Genomic DNA, 20,424 nt, shown 5'->3' on the forward strand with positions numbered 1-20,424 from the left:
TTGAAATCTTGTCTTCATCTCTGACGTTCATCAGTGGCCTGGCTACTATGATTATCAGCTTGTGGGGTTAGGGGGGGGGGGTAGGATGTACTCCATTTAAAATACCATAGAGACACGTTGACCATTATTTGAAAGGAAACTTATGATAGTTTGCATAATTCCAATTTTAAAATAGGAAGATTTATTCATTGAAGTAGCCTTACATGCTTCCCAGTAGATGGTTTCAGTAATGATGTATTCTTTTTACTGAAGTCCACGCTTTCCGTATGAGCGGATACGTGGTCGATTTTAATACGTGTTACACTAGACAGTGCCCTATATAAACGGCCTCGTATTCTCTGAGGATATTCATTTATTGAAACGGTATCCATAGTAACAGCTATCATTGAAATTGTTGACAATACCAAGTAGTACCCAAAAAAGAAGTCATTCAAACAGAAATTAACAAGATTTTAATCAAAAATGTTTTTTGTATGTATTTTGGTGGATCATATTTTGAAAGATTGAAAGCTATTCGTGTAGAAGGTCTGAACACGAGGAACTTTGATAATCGATTCACTTCAAAAATAAACATTCCAGTTCCTCATATGCCGTCCTTTTGGTGAACACTGATATCGTCGTAATTTTACCAGTTGCAATGTTTTGTTTGAATAATGCACTTTAAAGGTTTGCGGAAGATATTGCTGACCGGAAACCAACGCTATGGTGAGGGAGCCTGAACGTGAAATCAGTAAAGAACGTGAACCACTGACTTGCTTTAATTGTTAGGGAGGGGGAGGAGGTGTCGAGAGACGAGTGGTAATGTGATACAAGGTAAGGCAGAAGTAAGGAACGAACTGATTGACCAATATTGATTAAAGATTTCTCCAATTGCCCATTAAGAGGAATTCACTAATGTAAGCTTCATATATATATATATATATATAGCTTTATATATATATATATATATATATATATATATATATGTATATATAAATATATTAATATATATATTTATATATATATATATATATATATATATATATAAATATATTAATATATATATATATATATTATATATATATATTATATCGTAAAGGTCGCAAAGGTTACTGAAACTTCGGCATCGTAACCAGAAAACGATGATTAAAAATAATGATTAAATTTGTGCCCTCTGCAACCCTTCATCTTCATTGGGGGGGGGGTGGGGGAGATGTTCCCACCCCTTCAAGGGGAATCGACTTCAACGACCACCCCCCCCCCCATTAAAAATACTGGATTTGCTCCTGCAAGGACGTTGGCGCGCTATTTGACGTCAAAAGCGCGTGAGAAAACTGGATACGTGATAATATCTGATTTTAGACTCGTTGCCACGGAAACTACTCTCGGAAATATTCATATACTGGATACAGTAACAGTTCTCCTTTGACGTTAATCGGTTGAAATTGAAGTAGTAGAAAACAAGCAAAAGCACCGAAAGTCACGTATGAACCTAAAAAAAATCTCTTTTCGGCCAGTGAATATACTGTCAACTGATACCGCAGGAAGTGATAGCTAATGTGGAGAACTTTCCCTACGTTTGCCGCAATGGGATAGCTAACAGAGGATGGGTTAGGGAGTGGGAATATAAAGGATGTAGAGGGCAAGAGATTAAGGTTTCCATTTGAACCAAACCCCTCCCCCCTCCTAAAAGAGCGAATACAGTCGTTCAGATAGACCATAAGGGTAAGGGGAGGGGAAAAGAGAGAGAGAATTGAACAAAAGCCAATGTTGGGGGTGAGAAGTAAGATTTTGATATCGCATCGTCAGGGTGCCAGATCCGTCCTCAGTGACAATTATGTCACCGACCTCACTTTTTGAAGTCATCGATTTTTCGTTCTGAAGATGGGAGTGCAATATTCTATATCCCACATTCCTTTAAGCCACTGAATTGACCACAGATCTGTGGAATATATCTCCCCCCCCCAAAAAAAAACACACTTCTTGCCTCGTTCTAATTTGTTCAACATATCGATTGAATACTTTTTACACCTTTGACCTGTGGGGAATCTATAACCACCCTAGCTCACTGGTGTTTCACATCCAAAAGCCAATCAGCATAAAATGGAACACACAAAGCCCAACTTGAACGAGTACCTAAGAAATTGCTAAATCAAGTACATTGTTTGCATCTCCCTAGCTTAATATGGCTTTTTATTGTGAGATATCAAATCTTTTTTAATTCATCCCTATTGATAGTGACAATTTTATATCCCAATATTGTTCAAAGTTCACGTCAGTAAATTTTACTCCACTCGTCCCAACCACTTGAGCAAGAAAAAAGATAGGAAAAATTGAGAGAAATAAAAACCAGACTCCAACCCATGAAAAAATAAGCTTTTCTCCGTATTTGAAGGTTGCGTCAATATAACAATTTTATTAACGTTATTTATATATTATCTTACACAACTTGTCAAGCTCCATAAGCTCATGCAGAAATTTCTTGTAATGTTATACATTCTGCGGACAGAATTTAACTTTATAACTCTTCTACCTTATCCATCGACCCAAGCGCTCCATCTGTCTCACATGTTCACCTCCATCAACGATGCATTACATTTGTTGACAATCAAAATCCAAGTATTCTCTAAAATTAAAATGGACAATTATCTTGAAAAAGATGCCCTCAAAAAATGTTATCAAATCAAACTCTTTTAAGCGGTAAGATGGAATCACTGTATATGATATTAGTTGGACCAAAACTTCCACTCCAGGAGAAAGTCAAAATAATTCGAAAATTCTCTTTTTTATTGCATATTGAAACTTTTATCTATGCCACAGCACAGCAACAATGGTGTCATTGTTCACAAGGATGGCAGTATTCACTAATTTAAAGTGCATTTGATCTGATTACAAGATCAACATCGTTTAAACTAGACTTGTTTTTGTGTGTGGACATTCAATTCTTAGTAGAGGTTAGAACAAGTTGGTCAACCCACCTACTATAACGAGCTGTTAATTATTAATGATAGTTTATCTTAAAATGATACAATTTGGTGATTTTTTTAACATCCAATGATGAAATAACATCCATTGTCATTTATTTTTTTAGTTTGTTAATGGCATCCTTTGTTGATAATCACACAGGAAACTTGCAAAGGCTCAAGTAAGACGGTCAAGAGTAATGGGTGAGATCAGTGGTCAAACAAATGTAGTGACATCGTCGATGATGATTCCTGAAGCTTCTTTGGACATTGTATGTTTCATTCTAGTCAAAGATAGATCCTTCACTGGTTGCTGCAGAAAAAGTACAAAAATTAAATATAACAAATAAATATTAAAATAAATGTCAATAAAGATATAAATGAATAAAACAATGTCATAAGTCCAGGGAATAATTTTTTTTTAGCAGAAAGTACCCATTTCATCTTATTACACACAGATCTCTCTCACTGTTGTTTAAGAGCCACCGATTTGTTTCTTTTCCAGACAAAACTAATAGAACGCATCAATCAAATTTCATATTCATAACCACTGATGTGGAAGACTTGTCCATTTTGGATGACTGAACAGGCTTAAGAGAAATATGAATTGATGATACATCACGCAGAAGACATGATACAGTAAATTTGACTTTTATTTGGTCTGCGAGGACAATATGGTGGTTTGTCTTTAATGTCACATGAATCATTCACAAACAGATCACTCGCCAACTCATTGACGATAGTACTTTTACTCCTTTGCAAATGGCACTGAATCTTTATACTGCTCTCTTACATATATATATGTATATATATTATGTATAAATATAAATATATATATATATATATATATATAGACATATATATATTTATACAGATATATGTATAGATATATATATAGATATAAATATAATATATATATCTATTAGATATGAGGTTCATTGCATACAATAACAGACTGCCCACTAAACACCATAACATGTAGACGATTTATGGTATTAAATCACTTTATAACTGACATACTGCAGAGACATAATTTCATAATCACCTGTAAAGTACTATTTGCAAGACGATCCCAACAAACTAATATATATTAAATGATTTATGACCATCGACCATCTCTATCTCCTCAATCTCTATGCTCTCAATCTCTATTCTCTCATTCGCTAGCTATCTCTATTCTCTATGCTCTCAATTTATACTCTCTCAATGTTTATTCTATCAATCTCTATCCTCTCAATCTCCACTCTCTCTAACCTCTATCCTCTCAATTTATCCTCCTTCCAATCTCTATTCTCTCAATCACAGTTATTGGGGCCACCTGATATTTAGTTTTGCTGGTTACTGGTTAATGTTTGACATTTTATGGATGACTAGATGTCAATCTTGGATCAACGACACAAGCAAAACCTCACTGTAGCGTGTCGATCTGTCCATATCGTCATTTTCAAGGGAACCCTGGCGGCCCGTCAGCATTTTACTGAATACCGGAGGCCACCGATCGTTAAAGCTGCATTACCAGTGTCATTGGCTTTGCTGGCAGTTTATTGCATGTATGTCGTTAGCAGTCAGATGGGCTTAAATATTTATTGTTTCTACAGAATTTACAGCGAATACTTCTTGTGTTAGAAGGTCAAGGATGAAGAAATGCAAATTCAAGATATGATTCCTGTGCAAGGTTCATCTGTGTCCTTCTCATTCGGGGGGGGGGGGGGGGTGTGGTAGGTATTTGTATGGTACATATGGCTCCGTGGCCAGATCCTGGAGTTTAGCGGAAGAATAGGCCAGCAAGACAAGTATCGGTAGATTTTGAAATGAGTACTGACTTGATGGATATTGGTAAAAAATATCAGCATTTAATGGAAAGGAACCCCCTGCATGCAGAGAATGCTCAAGTTTAACATTATGTATATTGTATTGAGCAAATTTTTAATTGCAGCTAAATTTAAAATTTGTGGCCCCTGCCCCTGGATTTGCCTCTGTGGATACTGTAATGTGGTAACAATGCCACGAAAAGGTTTTGTATGGATGATTCCTGTGCATGGTACATGATCTATGTCATTCAGATCCAAATGTGGGCTAATATTAGCATATTTTAAATGACACTGTGAGTGGTTCATACTTTTACTGCATTATGATAGATCATACCTGCTTCAGCTGCAACCTTCTTCTTTTCCTCTACAGCTTTGGCTTGTTCTTTCCTGGCTAATATACCATCTTCTTTCTTCTGTAAAGATTCTGTAAAGAATGAAAGACAAAATCCAAGAATGACTTCCAAGGTAGATATCATATAACGATAGGACTCACTTATGACTACAGTACTACAGTACACTTCTTTGCCCATTAGCAAGGCTCAAAAATGCCGAAAAAGGCTTTGGAAATTTCAAGTCATTTCTGTGATAACATATACACAAATCTCATTGTGTGGGGAGATGGGGGGGGGTGGTTGTGGGGTCAGGAACATATGCAGCCTTTCACTAAAGCACTTGTTTTTGTCTTCACTCGTAAGCTGTACATGAAAATTTAAACTGATATCTCCATAAATAAAGTCAGCCTTCTTTTATGGTGAATGTGGTTTGTTTATATCAATTGAACAGCAAATGTTACAGTACTCATGTCACATTTAAAATCTTCATATTTGAGAATATGCATCGACAAACTCTTAAGTCTATCAACAAAAATGAACAACACAATTAATAACTTAAACAAATTAATTTTAGACAGACACATTGCTAAGGTCTTGAGATTGAAATGAGGTTATTTTCCACAAGAGCTTGTCATGTAACTTTGACTTTAGTTGGCACACCATATACAGTAGGTACTTCAAAACTTTTCAACTAAATGGATCCTCTCAAAGTTATCAAAAAAGACAATTTTTGAGGTTTTTTCCCACAAAACAGAATGCCCCTCCCCCATTAATACCTCACTAATAAGAAGCAGCCACACAGTTCCAAACCAAAAAGCTCTTTTAGCTAGTATGAAGGGTGTATACTTGTGTGTAAGGCTTGCTCTAAGTGACACAATTATAACCAAGCCATAGTTATAATCTACAGTAATGAATTATGCAGTTATTTGGTTATGTGTCAGAGGTTACAGTGAGTAAAGAATGCTTACTATGATGTCTTGATCCATAGGCAATTCCAAGGAGAAGGGCAGAATACCTTCCAAACTGTGAATGAAAGAAGAGTATGAAAGGTAGCACTTTAATTCTCACAAGTGACTTGCAAAGTGGTTTCAAAAATAAATTGTTTACACTGACTTAGCCTAAGGAATGCTTTCCCATTTTTAACATCAAATATCCCAATATATATTCCCAGGTTTCAAGTGAAGTAAATGAAAGTCAATATTCAAGCAATATCTTGAAATGTTTTTTGTTTTCGTGAATAACGCTAGACATTCAGTACTAGTAGGATGATGATAATCATTGTGGTAGTGGTACAGTAGCTGGTATTCACTATTGAAACCTAGCCTAGATCCAATATAGGGTAGGACACAATGGGAGCTAATATTGTATAAGGGGCCAACACCTACACTACAGTAACATGAAAAAGAAAGTTGAAAACCACCTAACATTTTTGGTCATGGTCTATCAGAATCAATGCATCATTTATCATTCAATGCAGTGAAGTTTGCATAGGCCTATTGCATGTTCAGCCTAATGTTATTTGGCACTATGATAACAGCACTGCATCTTACGACGAGTGTACGTTAGGCGAGTTGTGTCACGCATTCTAGACCTAGGCATTCATTGTCAAACTATCACTTAAAATGGTAAGTAAGACTCAACTATAAAGCTTAATGCGGCATTTACCAATCAGAGAGCGTCGACAACCCATCGAAAGCACTTATACACTATTTTTTGAAAGACTTACCTTGATCAGCGGCGAAACAGCGACTGGTGCAGGAGCCATTTTGAGTGAAGATGAAATGGAGGCGCTATGGCATATTTCAATTTCAGCTAGCAGCATTGTACGCGACAGAGATAAACAGTCAGCACGTATATACCCCCCTCATAATCGTTGGGTAGGGGAGGGGGAAGAGGGGGAAGAGGATAGGAGATGCGCCAAGTTGGGAATAATCAGGGCTTGTTATAAGTTGTGACATGACCTGCTTACAATAAGGGGAATATTAGCTGAAAACAATCTATACTACAATAATGTAAATTTACATAAATTGTAATTCGAATCGCCGCCGCTGCGCGTGCCACTAAATTGTGACTCCGTAAACTTGACAAAGTTTCCATATATTGACCTCCTTTTATCTATAGAAAAACCTTTGATAATCTTCAGAGATCAATTTGCAAAATTTACTACATAAAAACAAAACACATTAATAGAGATGCATAAGCCTCTGGCAATGTGGAATGATAATTCCTCTCAGTCCTGCGAAATCATGGCCGGATAATTACTCACGCTTAAAAATGAAGGACAGTTTTCTTGGGTACCATATATAATCAGCCTAGGGGCAGGCCCAGGATCTAGTATAACGGAGAATGCGATACTGGGGTCTTTGGAGCCGACTCTCCGTGTAGCGGAAGTATTAATTATATGAGTGACATGAGTGGTTTAGCCTTCGTGATCAATATAAGTATACCATAACTCATATTCCTGGAAGGGGGGGGGGATGAAGAAAGACAGTGACGACAAAGGAAACAAAATTTATCACTACAAATCAAATGTGCATGTAAAGACACTGCAGGCTTGGTCGATAGTTAACTGACTTTTGTAGCGTCGTCCTTGTGGGCAGAGGAGTCAACGGTGGCCCCATTAGAACATTTTAATGAGAGTAAAACATGTTGCTGAACAGAAAGAAATGTTACTCGCCAAAGTGCAAGAATTTACCCCCCCCCACCCCTCCCAATCGACCACTGAGTTTGGGCATGGGCAATGTAAGTCTCGTCAAGAACATTGATCCGGCTCCCAACTTCCCTTCAAAACGGAGGACCCTTGGATCATGACTGTGACTGTCGGTTGAAAGGCTCGCAATTGAATACTGAACTGAATTCTAGGCTGAAAACTTACGTAGTGACGATATTTTCGATTTAGTGTTACACAAAATGGCGCTCTCCTGGGAGACTTTGGCAAAAGATATAGTTTTCAACAAAAAGACTTGGTTAGCTTTAGGTGTTGCTAGTTTTGCGGGATCGGCTCTCTACGTTGCTTATCGGCTTCATGAAATAGCGAAACGGCAAAGAATGCTCAGGGTATGAAAGAGTGAAAGGGATTTCTTATATTTTTCTGTCGTTAATGAAAGTGTCTTCAGTTTGCATAGCGTTAACTGTTGTTATTACTAGCCTAGCGTTTGGCCTAGCCTAATACTAGGCTATTATATGTAATGTCTGTAACTGTCTGTAAGCAGTATTTATAAGACTAAGAAATTTAAGAGAGAATCCTAACTTAGACCGTTGACAGAACTAAACATCAAGATAAGTATATCAAAACCAAGTGTCAGCCGGAAATATGACTAAAGTTAGACATAGGTGGTTCAGTGACCATATTTTCAAATTTCCATCTGGATGCTTTAAAAGTTAAACTTAAATTGAAAGTTCTTGGATTTAAGACAGTGAATATACAGACTAGACTATGGCCTAGACTAATGTTTGTTTTAGCATAGGGAAATCCATTGTACAATGGCAAAATGCAGACACAGATTTTCTCATTGGTGTAGTAGAATCTTTTGCAGAATTCATGTCTTGAAATAGGCCTAGCCTAGGCCCTAGTTAACCTTCTTACTAAAGTATTTCTCGCAATGTTGAGATCGATGTTAAGTGGATCGGGTTTGATATAGATTACTGGCTTTTTCATCAAGCCATATCCCAAAAATTTCAAGAATAGCAACTGGTAATTGTTTGTTCTGGTTTGCTCCTGGAAGACCATTGATTCATTTATCAAGGGAGTTAGAAGAAACAAATTTGGAATGCTTAAAGGTTTGCTGTGTATTGTTCAAGATTATTCTTACTTATCACTTCTGTAAATTTGATTTTTTGATACAGGAAGCCCCAGAAAAGAGAGTTTTGGTATTGGGATTGGATGGAGCAGGAAAGAGTAGTCTTTTGCAGCATATGAACAGTGGTGATTCTGCCAGTGCACTGCAACCTACAAATGGGTTCAGTGTCATCAGCATCCAAAATGAAGGAGTAGCTCTCAATATTTGGGAAGGTAAGTTCCCTTCAATAATACATGTAGAGTAGTTTTACCTTCTTTGTGCCTATACATAAGATGATACATAGTTTTAGTTCTTGGAAAATATTATTGACATGAAAGAAATTTTGCTAATTGTCTCTTAACAGTTGTTTAACAAACAGCTGTTTGTTCAACAAGATTATTGTCTAGATGTAAGTTAGGATCGAGTAATTTAACATGAGAATAATTAATTCCATAATTTTGACGACATGATAGCATTATTTAATGATAATTATATAGCGGTAAATCAATTTAAAATGTTAAAAATTGTCAAATCTTCCGCAAATTCACTTTGGTAGGGTCTGCCAAAGAAATGATGTTGCCATTATAAATGAATATTTCAAAGAAAATCATTCCATTGACAGGTTACAAGATTATGGGTTAGTATTTGACATACATGTATGATACACACTAAAGGTCTCTCTGATGAGCTACTGGCAACTGAACACATAATTCTGGAATTAGTGAAATAACTTACAATGCACTTATACAGGTAATAAATTATGCATGATCATGTGACTTGTTTGAACTGAAATTTTTGTGTTAGCTAGCTGTGCAGATGTTGAACTTTTTTTGTGCCGAAACCCATAACTGATCGATATTGTTCTTAAGGATCATTCAAGATGTTTATTAGGGTTTAGACTTTAGAGGTACTGTAAACATCTGGAAAACTGGATGGATGTAGAAACATCTACAAAAGGGAATAATTTAATGTTCAAATTTTGTTTTTGTAGCATTTGAATTTTGTATCTCATTGAATAACATAGTTCCTGTGCTATACATCATCAAACTTGTTAGCAACTTGACCATGCTTTTACATCAGTTCCCTAAATGCAAAATCGATTTTCTTTTCGGTATGGTTTGACATTCTGATGAAGTCGCGTTTAAGAAAGGTGTTTGCCTCCAAAGCAAACATCAACACTAAATCTGTGCAGAGTGGATATGCAGTGCCTACTGTATAGCCTAATTTGCATATATAGTAGTTCTGACAGAAGTTTTTAAGTTTTGATTTGCCTGCTATAGCTAAATTATGCCAGCTAACTGCACTGCTCTTGGCGAGAAGGGTCACATTGTTAATATTGAAGATTGTCCTAACTTCATGGGTCATCCTGATACAGGTGTAAGCATGTATTTAGTTAACTTCACATCCCCCTTGCCATATTTCAGTTGGCGGAGCTGAAGGAGTGCGTTCGTACTGGGAAAACTTCTTGCAAGGGACTGAACTCTTAATTTTTGTTGTGGATTCAATCGACGAGGACAGGTTTACAGTTGCAAAGGAAGAATTGACCAAACTTTTGGCAGATCAAAGGCTGAAAGGTGTACCCCTTGTGGTTGTGGCTAATAAGCAGGTAATGCAATCAAGGGGTATCTTCTGTCCGTCTGTATGTATTTTTGTCTGTCCGTTCATTGTCGGCCTGTCCGTTCATCTATCTCGCCGTCGAGTTCTTGACAGTGTAGAAATTAAATATGCATTAACAATTCTCACCGTTCCATTACACACATAACTTGATGTAAGATATTTCCTTTTTGTTTATAATACTGAGGAGTTTCGTTTACTTACCACCCATCCCTATAAACTTACCAAATATATACAGTACTCATTTAAAATGGTAATGGAATCCTAGTTGACTAAATGGTTTCTTTAGAGGATGGAAACCCTTCTTGTCAATAGGTTTTAAATACATCTAGACTTAGCACCACACCCATCAACAGTGTCTTGAAAATGGATTTCACAGCATATTTATTGTTTTAAGATGACTAAGATGTTTTATGAACATTAATGCAGTAGTTGATTGCTGCATCACTAAATAAATGACTGAATGTTAGCTTCCATCCGGACATTAAAGATCTGCTATATTGTCTCCAATTATAGCATGCTATAGCTAGGAAAGTTTTGTGATTAAGTTATCGGCCTGCAATGGTCGTAAATCCACCTCAGGCTCTAAGATTAGCCTGCATAGCTTCTTATCGCCGTTTAGGCTCTTTGTGGTAACACTGTGTGGAAATATGTTCATGTCTACAGTGTAGTTAATCATACAGCATTCACACAAAGACCATCACACAAGAACAAATAATTGGCAGGCGTTGCAGACTAAATGGTAAAAAGAGGTCATGTTACGACCAAGGCAGGTGGATTACGTAGTCTCAAGGAAGTATCCATGATAGCGTGGTATAGTTGGGGTGTATACAGCAGCGCCAACTTCTTTACCTCGCTTCTCCCAAAATTGTTTGTTTTTAACCTATTAGGAATGCCTATAGTACTCATACTAGCCATAACAAGATAACTGTTGTTGATATGTATCTATTATAATAATGATATACACAATGACGTATGCATAAATTGTGTCACAATGTGTAAATATAAATTATAAAATTTTATTATTTTATTTCTATTACTAAAACTAGACCCAAGATGAGAGATAAGATCTTTCTTAACAATGCTCTTTTGTTTGTTTTCCCCCGTCATACTCATTCATAGGATCAAGCAGGTGCTAAGCAAGGAAGTGAAATCTGCAAAGCCCTGGGAGTTGAACCTGATTGCGATGACAGAGATGTATACATAATCGAGACACACACCTCAGAGAATTCAGCCAGCCTGGAGGAGATTGAAAGATTGAAGAATATGATGAGGACGCTCTGGCCCAAGGACTAAAGGAGCGGAGAAGCAGCGAAGGACTTGTAATATATCTATATACATATTTACAACTTCATCTACCCGTCACAAGGCTAAATGTTGATGAGTTCTTATTTGTAATGTCACTGAGTCGAAAGAGTTATCTGTGTTTGTTAGGTGGGTGTCATAGCTAGGACGGTTTTTCATACAAAAGCAAAAGGAAAACAAAAATAATTCCATGTCGAAGGCATGTCTCTGGCTGTTGCTTTTGGTTGATCCAAACCTTCTAGCCATGGGGTACCTTGAGCCCATCGGTACCTTGCGGTCCAATACCTTGAGTTGATCAGTTAATGCCTTAACATAATCATGAAATTTAATTTAAAAAAACCCTCAAAACCTGATTCAAAATCATATTTTTTGTTACAGTAAACAATGTTGGAAAATATAATTAATGTATATACTTACATTTCAGTTTTAAAAGTACTGTACAAACACATCAGCTGGCTTGACTGTTGTATAGCCTTAATGCAACTTTTAGCACAAATTTTTGCAAGTCTTGAGACTTGTGACACACTATTTTGTTCATTCAAAGTTACATAATGACATAAAAGGGTGCTATAAAAATATCGCTGGGCGATCAACTCAAGGTAACATTTGCAAAGTTTCGTGTAATGGGTACAAATCAGGTTTGGAGGGTGATTTGAGATGTCATATTTTAACATGAAGGTCTAAATATTAGGATGTGGTGAATAATTATGAGAAAAAAAGAAAAATAAGGAACAAAAAAAACTCCAACTTGTATTAACTTTGAACTATTCTGTTGAGTTGGGGAATAAACTACATTCCGTTTGATCAACTCATGGTACTACCATGCTAGTGATTGTGTGTCTATCTGTTTGTTGTTAAAAAGGAACTGGTTTATCACAATCCTTGGATTTGATTTTTTTTTTTTTATTACAATGTGAAAGGGCAAAAAAAAAATAGGAATTAGTTTCCGTGTGTCATGTAAGATTATGTAGCATTCATTTATTTACAAATTCAGTTCTTTTGATGTTTAGACATGTTGGCACAGACATTGTTGATGTCATTATCCAAAACAATAAAACCACACAAAACTATCAAAGCTTGTTCAGTTATTCATATCAGAAAAGTCTCCTTTGAAACAGTAAATCTATCATAATTTTTCCGTTGTATGCAAATGACATTGTATCTTTTGATTTTAATATGGTATTGAAATACATGGACAAGGAGGAATCTTTTTGTATCGGGAGGGGGAGAGTTAAAACAATTTGATTACCATGTAAAATGCTTTGTAAAAAGGGCTACTCTCTACCCCCCCCCCTCTCAAGTGCCATAATCAGTGGTGTATGATATAACCCTTGAATGTTTCTCCAATTCTGTCAAACAATGAATGGAAGTAATATTTGTTGCCAATTCTGGACTACAACAATGAAGTTTCAATAATTGTTTGCTAGTTTTATGTTTTGTTGCACATTTTTTCACGCATCAGTAGATACCTGGTTTACTCTGTGTCTGTAAGGACAAAATAACAAACACTGAAGATTTGAGACACCAGGCCGCAAATATCAGGCTCTTTAATAACTGGCTAAATGCCAGTGGATTTCGGTGTTTGCCAGTAGAAGAATTAGGTACTTGCGTTTATCTGCCAGTACACGCATGTCACATCTGAGCATTAATTTCAAAGAAAATGCTACTTTGAATTTGATTCTAACAGGTAGATTTATTACATGGTCAGTAGCAGGTGGCTAAAACATTGAATTGTTTGGTCTTGACACACATACTTGACATTTCTCTGTCACAAGATGTTTTAGTCTGTTCAGCATCTTGTTCAGCATAGGTCAATTTAGCATAGACTGTTCAGCAGCGGTCAAATCTGAATGAATTATTTTTGGTCTTGAAGCAGTTTATAACAGTTTCGAATGAATACTATAGCTTTGCCCTCCCCCCCCCCCTTTTCCCACCGCTACTGTATAAGCTTACATGTTCAAATGTAATACTTGATTCAGAGATTATTCCTTTTACAATGTATGACACAAAAGCTCATTCTGTCATCATGCTTAACATTGCATTAAAGTTTAATATTCAATTTGAGGGATACCTCAGAAGTCTCTGTTAGAGTCGCTTTATAAGTCTCTTTATAATTCTGAAATCTTTTATTTGTACTCCTTTTGTCACTGAAGGTGTGTAAATGGTACAGTGTTGCTATACTTCCTTCCGATTACAAACTTAACTGTACAATTTTTATGTGAATAATAGAAATGTTGTCACTTGAGTATTTCAAATAATTTTTCTTTTTTTTCTTTCTTAAACTCCATTTGGTGTGCCTGCAATTAGCTGCACAAAACTTTGAGAGTTTTTCAGGTTATTTTTAGTGGACAATGTCAACTTTCTGTTAGTTTTCGTTGGATCTCTCATGGCATTTCTAGGATATTTGAAGCTTGCCGATACATCACCTTGAAGAAAAGAGAATACAAGACAGTTCCCTTATTCCGTTCCTCTTAAATTTCCGATATGTGATCTAAATTCCTACCGTATAGATGTGAACTTTAGTAGTAGCTTTAAGAATTATATCAGGACTACAGTTTTTTGACAATTCCATTCTGTTTTGCTATTGATTATGATTAGCCAAATAAAAATGTAACAGTGACATCTAGTCGATGGCAGTTTTAACCATTTAATGGGACCCAGAGTCTCAAGTTACAAACATGTGTAAATATTTATTACAGAAATAGGTCACATTAGATTCATTGGAATAGCCTATTGTTTGCATGACTTGTGTTGTTGAGGTATGGGATATTGAAGTATGTTTGCTTTAAATGGAAAAATTTGTTTGTACTGAAGGATTTTATCCCATGAAGGAATTCGATAAATAAAAATAAATTCTTTGCATATGCTATGTCAAGGACAGCAATAAATTCATGTTATGACTGTGTAGACCAGCCCCCCTCCAAGCAAAAGTAGTCAAAATTTGACATTTCATACTACCATAATAGCACACTCTCCTTCTTGAAGTTTTTTAAAAGAATTTATTCACCATTTCTTTGTAAAAATTTGTACGTTCAGTCTTGAAGTTTTTAAGTTGTTATGAATTTTACAAAATGCTATATTAAAGTAGTGTGTATCATCCAATGGCTATATTGAAACTGCATTTCTGTGTTGTGTGGCTTAACTTGTCTACCATTACAAGGAAATATAATCATTTTGCTTTTCATCTTAGTGCAATGTTACTTACATTTACTGTTAATCATTTCTTGTTTTTAGTTTTATTTTATCAGTAAAACTTTTTCATGTGTACAATGTTGTTTTACTTTTTCCAACTTTTACCTTGATACTTTTGAGTGTTATGGTGATAGGGCCATTGTGTTGTAGATTTCTTCACGAGAAATATAAATTACTGAAAAAAGTTTGAATCAAGTTTGTCTTTTAAATTCTTTTTCGGTTTCTCAAATATTTGATTTTTTATGAAGGAAAGATGGTTCGTGCTGGCCAAAGCTTCTCAAAATGATCTTAATATGAGTATATTTAAAGTAAAAAATGTCACGGTAAAAATATCCATACTCCATCTAGGACATTTGAGAGAACCCTTGACAACAGGCAAATATCTACCGTAAACAATACAACTGATTTAAGTGGATGATTGCATATTATTTTATTCATAAAAATGTCCTAAAAATACCATGAAAAGCTCCCCAATTTTGCAACACATCTAGCAAATATAAGTCACTATTTGCTCAATTTACAATACATGATGTTGGTGCTTGTTTTTGATAACACACAAGAAAAGTAGAACTAGAGCACCAATGGTGCAGAAGCTCATACCTTTTCGAGCTTAAAAATGTAGGGCCCACAAAACTTTATGGCCCACCAAATTTCAGGCCATTTTTCAGATTCCACCAATTTTGGGCCCATGAGGGATAACTCCCCCCCCCCCTCCGTTAGCAGAATCCTGGCCACACCACTGGCTATAATTCCTATTTTCCCCCTTAAAATCCTATTTTACCCACTCTCTCAAACAATACCACTGACCTACCCTATTAAACTTTCTCCCCTCTACCTGAGCAGACCTGAAGCACTCCTTGCCAAAATTTTGGCTGGCTGCCTACATACAGTACCTCAGGCTCAAAGACTTCTAAGAATCGGCAAGTGCTGATTGGCTATAGGGCTCTCATGCTTACAGTTCAACAGTTAATAACTCCCAGTCCTGCTTTAATTCCACTAACAGCCTCTGCAGAGCTTAACCACAAATGTAAACAAACACTGCCGAGACTGGGAGACAAATTAAAGGAACTTTGGCAAAAGGTGAAGCCTCAGATTTTTTTAAACAATGGGGATTAATTGTAATTAATTAACTTTTGACCAAAAATTATTAGGCATCACCTTATTCATACACAATCCAACAATCATCAGTTCAACTTTGAATATGACCCATCAAAATCTTGAGGTGATTGAGATATTTGAAAATATTACAAAGAATGACCCCTGATGACCCCCTAAATGACATTTGACCTCGATTTTCCGAACACCCCTCATAACTCTCATCCTGAGGAACGTTGTGACCAAGTTTCATTATAACTGGCCATACACTGTACGAACAGGAGCAATTTGAAAATATAGGGCCGCGGCCCGGGCCACAAAAGACCCCTAGTTGATCTTTGATCTCAAATTCATGAACACCCTGAAGGTAAAACTTCGATAGTACTATCGTGACAAACCCTCAACATTGTACCATGGAATCTGTAGGAGAAGAAGCATTTTGCGTATTTCCACAAAATGGCCCATTACGGCCCACAGGTGACCTTTGACTCCAAATTTCGGACCAACTCTGATGGCCCTATACCCAATGGTCCTTGTGTCCAAGTTTCATGAAATTCCATCAAACACTGTGTGAGTGGGAGCGGTTTTACCAATTGTTGACGGATATAGTGATAGAGTGATAGAATGATAGAGTGATAGACGCCGCACTGTAACAATAGCTCACACCAGCATGCTGGTATGAGCTAAAAATACAATTGAAGAGATCATGACTTTTCCTTTCCAACATTTTAATAGAAATCTCTGTTCATGTTCCACAAAGTTTAAGAAAAAAATGAAGAGACCTCTTAGCTCTTTGGTGACAATTTGCAGAAAATACTCAAATACAGTACATTTACATTTTTAGCTGATAATTGCCAAAAATTGTTGGTGTTGTTGCAACAATCTCAACTCTCAAGGTGCAAATATTATCATGTAAACTCACAGACACATACTGCCCCAATGTACAGTACCTTGGTCCATTTGACACACATTGACATCTTTATTTCTGGAACACAAAAATAGAATTGTTTCATTTAATCCCTAAAATGGTTAATATTTCACCCCAGAAGACCCCCTCTTATTTACAGAGCTCTGTTACGCTTTCATTGCTATACACAAGTCCTTTACCTTTTATATGTCATGATGAAATTTGTGCTTGCTCTGAAAATAGTAGTGTTTTCATGAATACTTTATTTGACTGTCAGTTCTTAAGATCTGTTTAGAGCAATCACATTGTCTTCATGGTCCGATGCAATTGGCTTTATCTAGGTCTAAAAATACAGCGATTTAACTTTTCCCACTCTTTAAAGAACAACTAAAAATATATAGTGATTTGTCATTAACCACCCACCCAGCATTTGCATTGTTGGATAAATATTAAGAACTTTATAATATGTTAAACATCATCTCTTTAGTACAAGCCATGATGTAGTTGCGTTACAATGGCAATTGTAAGAGAGACTTCTTACTCTTTTTGTAATTAAATAATACATATTTGCAAACATTCAGCAGGATCTTAATTCACTTCGAATGCACCTTTACTGACTCAAGTTTAATTGTGAGCTCAGTTAACTTCCTCTTCATTTCCTTCATCATGATTGGCCATTCAAGTTCATTTCTGATCCTGATTGGGATTATCTGGAGGGGATTTGTTAGGATAGCCTGAATTTCCTTTCGCTGTTTGGATGGCAACACCAACAATTATTGCACCAATTGTAAATGCCTGGGCAGCGACTCGAAATCTCATCATCAGCTGTGACTTTTTAGTCTGACCTTTTCGAAACTGGATCAGTCCAAGCGTCAAAGCAACTGCTGTCGCACCACAACCTGGATGGGACAAGACATGAAATAGTGGGTACTTAGTCTGTGTACATTTTATTCTCAGCATTAAAGAATTTCCTGACAATGGATATATTAAATTTTGCCTTTCAAAGCGTAATCAATATTAATTGCACTAGTTACTGAACTGTTAGGCAAATTTCAAACACCTTTTAGTGTTGAGCACTACATAATCATTTTGTAAAGCATTACATACAATGCAATATTTTCTGTGCCCTATATTACTGAAAGAACTTTCATCCTTCTGTTGAAAGTCTTCATGGTTACATATCATATACAAATTGAAATATATCCGAAAAAAAGAAGAAATACATCTGATCATGCAATGTAGTCTGTGCCAAACAATTCAAGGTAGGAATCATAAAGACTAGGCGACCAATAACATTGCGTATATGTTAAAGTTGCCTTTAGACTTTCTGAAGGTTAACTAGTGTACAGTGTACGCAGTGCAAACGCGTTTTCGCTTAACTGCTCACTACACTGAATGTAATACTAAATATGAAACAAACCTATCGGAACGAACGGATTCTGTTTTACTTTTTCCATGAATTTTTCCTTGAAACCTTTAGTTTTATATGGCACCCAATCTTTTAACTCGGGTGGCATTTCACCAGGATAGAGAAACGCCGCCGGTTTCTTTGGTTTTTCTACATTTCCTGAAGACATATTTTTAGCTTCTTCGGGCCAATAATTACAATGTTACGTAAGCGAGATGCACATCAGTAATACGACATCCACCTCTATTTTGAAAGCATCGTTAAATGCACTACACGTAAGGCAGTCGCCTAACCCCCAGAAATGGCTTCATCGAACTCTCCTGCAGGTGAAGGTAATATGTCTCGTTAACTTCCAGAATAGAGCCAGTGTTATACATATAAATGTTAGATTTTATAACGTAAATTGAACTTAACAATTATACTGTACATAGGCATATCCAATAAACTAATAAAACGATAACATACACCGTATTACACGTTAGGCCTAGGATAGGCTGGCACTATGTTAACTAGATAAAAGCTAGGCTGTATGTACTTACAAGTTACACTTACAGTAAGATAACTGTGGTCTGTAGGCCCAGGCCTACACATAGGGTTCACTTAGCAATAACAGTGTTTATTGTTAAGTTGATTAGCTTGCTTCTAGACGTACGGGTGTTATTTTCATCAAAGTTGATTGTCAGACTGGTAAGTACTTGGTATTGCCAATAATCTTAGATTAACTTAACTTGGCCCTTGAGAGGAACTCAATTTCACACCCTATTTTATTGCACTGAAATAATTTTGAGATTGAAGCTGCCTTCTGGATAGTAAAATAAAATATTCATTTATGACTGATATTATTACAGACGGGAGTCCTCGCCACAGGAGGGCTCGCAACGATATGTTGAAGATGTACTACAATATGAATCAGGAGGATGTTGGTGGGCTAAACAGTGATCCTACCGACATCAATGGGGCAAACTTTGACCCACAGATTTACCTCTCAAAAGTGATGAAGGAGAAGAGGCTAAACGAACTTATAGACAAAGAAGCGGAAATGGTCAAACGTAAGTGAATTTCATTCTTTGAACGCACTATGTTGAAAAGTTGTTTCATTAACAAAGTTTTGAAATAATATCAAAATCTTGACAATGTCTATATCTATTTGCCTGTTGGCTCAGGGAATCACCATCCAAAAAACTTAATAGAAATTAATCAAATAAGGTAATGACTACAGGTTACACGGTTAATATTGATAATTAATAGCAGTGCACATTGCAATAACAAATATTGTGAAAAGAGAAGAACCAAAAGTTTTGTTCAACCACAGTGTGTACTATTTCATTCTTGACACTCACAAACACATGAGTTCCAGCCACTGTGAGAAAAATATAATAATTCATAACTAATGAAGCTCCCATGGTGAGGCTACTGTAGACTTTCTAAGATTACTGTGACTGACTGATTTTACATAGCGTATATACAGTATACTTTGCATTAGAATCAGGGCAGACGCTGCCATTTCCATTGTCTTGGATAAATTACTTCACTCCTCTGTCTCCTCACAACAACTGCACTATGGTTCTACTATGGGATCTACAACACTTGGTAGCTTTTAGCACTGCCTAGTGCCTACCCTTATCTTGGTGACCTGTGGAAGATATTTTCTATTTTTAAACATTTATTTTAGTAAGCCATTCATTCCTCGCCCATCAGAAAGACCAAACCACATGAGGAATACACAAAGTATCCTATTCTCTAAGAGCATTTTGGGGAATTCCATTTTTCATTGCTTGTTTTGTGTTTGTTTTGGCTTTCTCGTTTTCATGTGTATGTTTAATCTGATGGAAAGTGGATTATGCTTTTCAGGGCATAATTTAATTATTGCATGACAAAATGCAATGCAAAGTGGTTACATTTTTTTATTGAGCTATAAATCTTCCAAAGATGTATAGCACTTATTCACACAGAAACCGTAGCATTTTAAAGAATTAGAGCCCTCAAGATGCTACACAACATTTGAACACGAAATTATTCTGTGTTTGTATGTATTTTGT

General features: G+C 36.2%; 3 protein-coding genes and 1 long non-coding RNA gene across 6 annotated transcripts in view; 2 read left to right on the forward strand and 2 right to left on the reverse strand.

Moving 5' to 3' along the window:
- Positions 1-2,367: 2,367 nt before the first annotated feature.
- Positions 2,368-6,912, reverse strand: LOC139967405 (uncharacterized). Its single transcript, XR_011792984.1, has 4 exons — positions 6,812-6,912; positions 6,054-6,108; positions 5,088-5,177; positions 2,368-3,255 (listed from the first exon to the last, which is right to left on the reverse strand). It is a non-coding gene; the product is annotated as an uncharacterized lncRNA (long non-coding RNA).
- A 1,057-nt stretch (positions 6,913-7,969) lies between these two features.
- Positions 7,970-15,166, forward strand: LOC139967442 (ADP-ribosylation factor-like protein 3). Its single transcript, XM_071971243.1, has 4 exons — positions 7,970-8,142; positions 8,932-9,097; positions 10,289-10,470; positions 11,601-15,166. The coding sequence occupies exons 1-4, from the start codon at positions 7,996-7,998 to the stop codon at positions 11,772-11,774; spliced, it is 669 nt and encodes a 222-aa protein (XP_071827344.1). The 5' UTR covers positions 7,970-7,995; the 3' UTR covers positions 11,775-15,166.
- A 2,495-nt stretch (positions 15,167-17,661) lies between these two features.
- LOC139968156 (HIG1 domain family member 2A-like) lies at positions 17,662-18,554 on the reverse strand. The gene is made up of 2 exons (XM_071972552.1): positions 18,398-18,554; positions 17,662-17,876 (listed from the first exon to the last, which is right to left on the reverse strand). The coding sequence occupies exons 1-2, from the start codon at positions 18,552-18,554 to the stop codon at positions 17,662-17,664; spliced, it is 372 nt and encodes a 123-aa protein (XP_071828653.1).
- Positions 18,555-18,560: 6 nt separating this feature from the next.
- Positions 18,561-20,424, forward strand: part of LOC139967433 (vacuolar protein sorting-associated protein 51 homolog) — a 40,772-nt gene continuing 38,908 nt past the window's right edge. Inside the window, exons 1-2 of one of the 3 annotated variants that reach the window (XM_071971211.1) lie at positions 18,561-18,717; positions 19,234-19,434. In XM_071971211.1, coding sequence (XP_071827312.1) covers positions 18,687-18,717; positions 19,234-19,434 — 232 coding nt within the window. In that variant the 5' untranslated portion in view covers positions 18,561-18,686. The remainder of the gene's footprint in view (positions 18,718-19,233; positions 19,435-20,424) is intronic. The other 2 variants (XM_071971209.1, XM_071971210.1) reach the window with 2 other exon arrangements.

Source organism: Apostichopus japonicus, chromosome 5 (assembly GCF_037975245.1).
Source record: "Apostichopus japonicus isolate 1M-3 chromosome 5, ASM3797524v1, whole genome shotgun sequence".
NCBI lineage: Eukaryota > Metazoa > Echinodermata > Holothuroidea > Aspidochirotida > Stichopodidae > Apostichopus > Apostichopus japonicus.

Excerpts from the sequence above, each read along its gene's own strand:
- LOC139968156 (XM_071972552.1), bottom strand. The coding sequence starts at position 18,554 with ATGTCTTCAGGAAATGTAGAAAAACCAAAGAAACCGGCGGCGTTTCTC. Across the intron at positions 17,877-18,397 it reads GAATCCGTTCGTTCCGATAG|GTTGTGGTGCGACAGCAGTT; the intron begins GTTTGTTTCATA and ends TGTCCCATCCAG.
- LOC139967442 (XM_071971243.1), top strand. The coding sequence starts at position 7,996 with ATGGCGCTCTCCTGGGAGACTTTGGCAAAAGATATAGTTTTCAACAAA. Across the intron at positions 8,143-8,931 it reads AACGGCAAAGAATGCTCAGG|GAAGCCCCAGAAAAGAGAGT; the intron begins GTATGAAAGAGT and ends TTTTTGATACAG. Across the intron at positions 9,098-10,288 it reads AGCTCTCAATATTTGGGAAG|TTGGCGGAGCTGAAGGAGTG; the intron begins GTAAGTTCCCTT and ends GCCATATTTCAG.